General features: G+C 48.3%; 1 protein-coding gene across 1 annotated transcript in view; it reads left to right on the top strand.

The window, feature by feature from the left end:
* Window positions 1-4,413, top strand: part of LOC109300087 (protein eva-1 homolog C-like) — a gene marked incomplete at its 5' end in the record, with an annotated part of 311,854 nt that extends 307,441 nt beyond the window's left edge. The window contains one exon of the mRNA XM_019520695.1: window positions 3,016-4,413. Coding sequence (XP_019376240.1) covers window positions 3,016-3,386 — 371 coding nt within the window. The remainder of the gene's footprint in view (window positions 1-3,015) is intronic.
* Window positions 4,414-6,856: the final 2,443 nt, after the last annotated feature.

Here is a 6,856-nt window from a genome sequence, read left to right as displayed (position 1 = left end):
GCATCCAAGAGGAATTGCTGTAGTGCAGGCTGAGCCAGACATGCCTCCAGCAGAGGCTGGGAGCAGGGCTGGTGTCAGTGCCAAAAGCAGTGTCCAGGGTCAAACAGTTTAGATAGGGCTGATCTTGCCGTGGTGTGATGTGACCTCCTGCCAGCCCTATTTTTCTGTGGTTTTAATATAAAAAAATCAGGCCGGACATCTTTCCATCTGTATCATAGGCCCCCAGTCCTGAAGCTCCAGGGATCCTGCAGTTTCTGTGCAGGCGGGAGTCTCGTGGGTTTTGCTGGGATTTTGCCTGGGAACGTACTGCTGTAGAAGGGTCCCAGGAAGCAGATTTAGCAAACTGAGATCCTAAGCCAAAGTCCCATCTGAGAGGATCCCAGGCTTGGATAGTCACATGCTTGCCTAGATGCAAGCACACAAAGCTGCTGGATCCTCTGAGCAAGGGCAACAGAGTTTATTTTGCCCCCTAAACCACTTACAGTTGCAGCTACGTCTCCCCTGCCCAAGGGCATCCAGCAGGTCTATGAGATCACTGCAACTCTATAGGGATTTGCTAACCCCCAAGGAGCAACCCAAGGGCTGGCAGAAGCAATCTGGATTAACATGCCTGCCTCTTATTTGCTTCAATCTGTCCCCCATCTTAAAAAAATCCCATTTCCTTCTAGAATTGCTGATCTTTTCCCCTTTCTCTTTCATTTCTAGGCTAACTGGATGTACTGTTTATGATGCCTGCCTGACCCCTCTAAGACTCTCTCCACCCTGGCTTGCAGCCCTTGCACTCCTCTGAAACCACTTTTGTCCATCTCTTCCGAGCCAAACTCCATCCTCATTCTCTCTGACCCATCAGCTTCCTTCAGTGCAGCTAACCCATGGCCTTCTTGACATCAGTTCTTTCCTGGCTTATTTGGCTCCATTTTTCCTGGTTCTCCCACTTTCCAAATGGTTCCATCAATTGTGTCCTTTGATGGATCTTCCTCATACTCAATCCAGTTTTCTTTGAGGATAACTATGTCTTTGCTCTGCTTTCTTTCTCCATCTGTGCTTTTTCTCTGAGAAATCTTATCTACAAATTCAACAAGTGTTTCCAGGAGGATGACTTGCAGATCTGCCTTTCTACTCCCAATCTGTCTCCGGTCCATACAAACATCATCACTTGCATCTTCATGGGCGATCTCAATTTCAACATGCCTAAAACAGCTCTTCAGCTCCCTCACCAAAACTCTCCTTGATTCCTCCTCCTCCTCCATTAATTTAGGACAACATCACCATCCTGTCTATCACTCAGAACTGCAACCCAGATACCACTTCAACTTGGATAGCTCTCCTGGTCCTCATGTGCCGGCTACATTGAGGTCTTGCAGTTTTATTCAGCATATCATAGCTATAATAAAGTCTTCCATAATCATTCACGCTGCTGAAACTCTCATCTGGGCTGTCATTTCACATCTCGATGCTGCATAGGTATCTCTGGCTGTGGCAAAAGTATTCTTATCCTACTGCTATCCATCCAGAAAGGATACCACAAAGATTGTTTTCCAAGCTTATTGCTCTAAGCATCTCTTCCTGTGTGTCCCTCCAATCACTTCCTCTTTTATACTGTATCCAATACAAGTGGAGTGGCTTTAAAATTCCTTTTGGCACATCCCAACCCTACTCATCATCTTGTTCTCTGTTGAGAAGCTGAATCCCACCTCTACACAGCCGACAGTGCCAGTCCTCATCATCCACTTGTTAATTCAAACAAGCACCTTCATGCTGTCTCTGAGGCTGTCCCTCATGCTTGGAAGTTATCCCCATGCAAAGACTCGTAACACTTAAAAATCAGCCATGCTAATTCAGCCTTTAGGGTCCATGGTCACAAATCCATCCTAATTACATTTCTAAAAAGCCCAAAGAACAATGAAAAACTGTACAGTACAAGTCCCTCAGCTCCCTCGGTACAATACAGCTCCCTTGTTACACTTTGTTATACAGGATTCATCCAGTTAGCCCATCTATCATGGACAGCACAGGCAGTACCTTTTGGTGAGCTGGACAGGAAGCCAGCATGGTTACCTTGGATAAGCAAACAAATGCCATGAATAGATAATAAGCAAAGCTCTTAGTGCAAAGCTTACCATGTTAGATGTGCCATGGGGCAGAGAGAGCCTAAAGCTTTATTATCATTTCTACTCCTGGTGTGGATGATGGCATATGTGATAGAAAGGTACATGTCATTGGCCTCTTCTCAGCTCAGATCAAGTGTAGTCCTATGCTTGCCTAGCAAGGGAAACACCGTGGCCATGGAAGTGGTCTTCCTAGTTGCTCCCGGGGAGACCGTTCTCCTGGCATGGGGATAGTACCTGCTAAGGTGATGTATAGTAAACCTCCCACTTAGCTGCTGGAGTGGGAAGGTCTTGGCTTTGTGCCCACTTTTTGGAAATGGGAGACTCCTCCTTAGCTTGCTTCTTGGGGCCGTATGGCTGGGGGCAAGCGAAACTTGTGGGTGTCCGAGCCCCAAGTCTCCAGGCTTGGGCCTGCAAGGAGGATGCCCACCAAAAGTTTTGGAAACATCTGAAACCCCAGATAGGGGTGGAGGATGTTTGCTGGCAGTAGGGCCACTTACGGTTCTGGACTGACTCATGGATTTGGAATTTGTTTGGGCTAATTTCGCTTGGAATACGGAAAAAAAATGTTATCATTGCCGACTATGCAGCTTGCTGGCTTTGCATTGCTCTCACCAGGTGGTGGAGTTTGTCAGTAATCTTGCTGGCTGCTCTTTAAAACGCCGGGTGGCTGTAGGGAATGTCTTCAGATAGACCATGGCTTGTGTGCAGGTAAATGCCTTGGGGACAGTTCTCCCTCTTGACATTTGCTGGGGTGATACAGTGATGGAAGTGGTGGAAGGACCACACAGTAACCAGGGGCAGATCAGGGAAGGGAAATAGTTTGTGCATGTGCAACAGGGCTGTGTAATCGTGTCGTTCGATCACATTGTCCGTCTCTGAGAATCCTTTCTGCTTCTCCTTCTAGAGAATCCTGAGCGTGCTGCCCTGTATTTTGTCTCTGGAGTGTGCATCGGCCTGGTGTTGACTCTGGCAGCCTTGGTGCTGAGGGTGTCCTGCCGAACAGACTGCAAACAATCCCCGGTGAAAAAGCCCACCCGCGATCGGGAGAGCGACAGTGACAGCAGTGACAGCGACGACGACTCGGACACCACGTCAGACCTGTCAGCTCGCAGGCACCGCAGGTTCGAAAGGACTTTGAACATGAATGTCTTCACTTCAGCAGAGGAGCTGGAGAGGGCTCAGAGGCTGGAAGAGCGGGAGCGCATCATCCGGGAGATATGGATGAATGGGCAACCAGATATTCCAGGGACCAGGAGCCTGAACCGTTATTACTGAGTGTTGGGACATCCTATGGGCTGGGACTGCAGCCTCGGTCTTCTCTGAGTGTGCTCAAGAGGGAAGGAGGAGTGGACTGGAGTCCTCCTCCCCTTTTGGTTCAGAACAGCTAACAGGAGCACTATGGATGGACAGCAATAAAGCTTTCACCTTCCACTGTCCCCTGACCTCTTGCTATTGACACCTAGGAAATACACCTTTACCCTTGTCTTGTCTCTCTGATATCTCCCTTCAGCGGAGGTGAATGCCAACTTCTTCTCTCGCTGTTGTTCTGCCATAGGTGGGAGGCAAGTGTTCAAAACCTCCCATTTCTAGGAAGATGAATCCAGCATGCAACGGTACGGATGCTGCTCATGTGGTTGGGAGAGGAATTGCTGGGTGTTTTGATTTCCCAAGAATTTCAGGAGAATCATGAACAAACCTCCTTGAGCTTATGTGTCTGCTGCAGCAATGATGCTATGGGGTGGGAGCAGCAAAAGCCTGAAGTGCAACTGTCTTGTGACCCAGGAAACCATGAGATTAACCTAGTTAAAAATGTGACTTCAGGAGAACCGGGGATTCTTCCACCACCTCATCTCGGTGCTCGGACATTTGACAACATATCTGTTATTTAAGGCGGTGTTTTAAATTTGCTTTTCAGTGGCAGCATTTTTTACTGACACCTCAGGGATAAAATCCTATTATTTTTTTGAGTACGCTTCCCCCTTCCATCCACCGCAACCAACCCAACCCACTCCCAACAGTGAAACTATGGTATTACGAGAGCTGTGTCAGTGATGGGTGTAATGTTATCAACCTCAAAGAGGTTGAAAGGGGTTTTGTTTTAAATATATATTTGAAGATGCTGCACAGCAATGTGCCTTATTCTTTTTTGTTGTTAAACTCTGATTTTCCTATGGATGGTGATGCGCAATATTTTATATATTTTATTACGAAAAAAAAAAGTTTGTATTTGCCAGAGGAGAATGGGGACAAAAAGAGGCCAAATATGACAGCAGGATGGGAAATAAATGCTAAATAAACTCTGCATTGTGATCTCTGTTTTAATTTGGTTCCCTACTGCCTCTGGCTTTTGCTGCAGTAAGAAACTTTGGAATAGCAACAAGTTTTGCTGCTATTCAAGGTTAATGCAGATAAATCCTGGGAATGTCTTGTACTCCCTTGAACTGTGCACACTGTTTCCATTGTTCCCAGTTTCGGTGGTGAGCACCTTCATGAGCCCATTAGCAACAATGGAAACATACTCATTGATTTCAAGATGCTTTGAACACAGCCCAAACACTCCTGTGCTTGAGAGTGTCTTATAGCAACTGTTAAATGAATAAAAACACTTCAGAAAAGTGCCCTCCCCACATACCATTCATTAGCACGTTGGTACAGGCTGGTTGTTATTATCTGGCTTGGGTATGCCTTCATTGCAAAATTACCTGGGGCTCAAACTTTTATGTTACCCACACATGAAATCCTCCCCAGTGAGTTTAGTGGTGCATTTGGTGTGGGCTAACTGGTCCAGTTGGAGCAGATCATTTCCCAGGTGTGGAGACTTTGTGCTGTTTTCACTGGGGCCCCAGACAGACATTACAGGTAATATGGGCTGAGTCTGTTAGTTGCATCTTAACTAGTAACCTGATCACATGTTCAGGGAATCAAAGGCACCACAGAAAGGGAAACTAGCCAAAAAAAAAAAAAATATCCAAAAACAGGTGACATTTTTGGTGTTGGTTTCCATCGTGCCTTAAATTGAACACACGGTAGGGTTAGGACCACACCAGGGTCTCAAACTGGCCCTGGTGTGATGTCTGCTGGCCAATGATCAATTAAGTTGGGCACTCAGCTTTCAATTTGTTGGGGTAGGGGGAACTCAAGGTCATGATCCCTTTGCACTGGCAAGTGGGGTGCAATTTGGATCTTCTTGCCAATCCCAAAATCATGTGTCCTGTCATGCATGTGTGGCATGGCAAGAAGTGTGATGGTAGGAATCGGAAATCAGATCCCATCCACCGGCAGCCTGGGGCAGACAAATCATCCACTGGGCAGTAGGTGCATCGGGTCAGTCCTTCAGTTCATTCCCACACTTCCCCTCTGCATGCTAGGAGGACAGGTGAGTCCCTCCTGACAATTCATTGGGAAGGATCATAAAGCTGCATCAAGGATCATACTGCACTGCAAAGAACCATGGGGTGCACCCTCAGAGGTCACAGCAGCAGGTGACTGCCACATCAGTGAGGCAGTGAGGATGCTAACTCCAGTCGAGCTTTGCAGTGTGGCTAGTCACACTCAGGCCAGGCTAATACGGGTACTCATCCCTGTGTGAAGCTGCCTGAGTTAACCTTGCAGTGAAGACATACCCAGGGAGGATGGTCTAAAGCACCTAAGTGACTAAGGGTGTGACTACACTGAAAGCTAGTGGCACCACCAATGTTGCTATCAGGCTCAGCCATGACTTGTTCTTTCCTATTTGCATAGCAACAGGTAGCAGACCCCCGCACATGGCTGCAAGACACATCCCATGCTCCTTTGCATCCTGCAAAGTGGAGTCTATGTAGCAGTCATAAAATCATAGAAGTCAGGTCGAAGGGACCTTGTAGATCTTCAAGTCCGATCCCCTGCCTGGGCAGGGGAAAAAATTGGGCTCAAATGACTCCAGCCAGGTAGGCATCAAGCCTCCTCTTAAAAACCCCCAGGGTAGGAGCCAGCACCACTTCCCTTGGAAGTTGGTTCCAGCTCCTAGCCACCCTGACTGTGAAGTAGTTCTTACGGATGTCTAATCTAAACCTACTCTCCAACAACTTGTGGCCGTTATTCCTTGTTATGCCAGGGGGCGCTCGGGGAAACAAGGTCTCTCCCAAACCCTTCTGGTCCCCCCTAGTGAGTTTATACACGGTCACCAGGTCCCCCCCCTCAGCCTTCGCTTGTGAAGGCTGAACAGGTTCAGGTCCCGTAGCCTCTCCTCGTAGGGCCTGCCCTGCTGTCCCCTGATCATGCGAGTGGCCTCCTCTGGACCCTCTCCATGTTGTCCACATCCCTCCTGAAGTGGGGCGCGCAGAACTGGATGCAGTACTCCAGCTGCGGCCTGACCAGTGTTGTGAAGAGGGGGAGGATAGTCTGAGGGCTACTTGTCTTTCCCAAGACATTGCTGCTCCTAAACCCCATGGGTGTATTTGAGCAAGCTACCCTAAAGGCATGTCTGTACTGCTACCTAGGGCTGTTCCTAGGCCTGGCTTCTAGCCCAAACCATGTGACCGTTCACATTAAAAGCTTGCTCATGGCAACTTTTCACACCCCCGGGCCTGTGGAACGTGGTGTGAGGCTAGGGTTCCCTCTATCCCCTCCCTTTGCAGATCGTGCTATACCCCGCCCCCCCTCCCCCCCGCCAAGTGGTGTAGGGGCCTAGCCCAGGAAATTTTGCTAGCACCTGGCATCTGGTTCTTCTGTACCCAAGGGCTCTGCTGTCTGTAATTGCAGCCAAG

Source organism: Gavialis gangeticus, unplaced genomic scaffold, assembly GCF_001723915.1.
Source record: "Gavialis gangeticus isolate Ggan-Ray unplaced genomic scaffold, GavGan_comp1, whole genome shotgun sequence".
Classification (NCBI taxonomy): domain Eukaryota; kingdom Metazoa; phylum Chordata; order Crocodylia; family Gavialidae; genus Gavialis; species Gavialis gangeticus.
The sequence above is the reverse complement of the archived record's forward strand: the minus strand, read 5'-3'. Positions and strand labels throughout refer to the sequence as shown.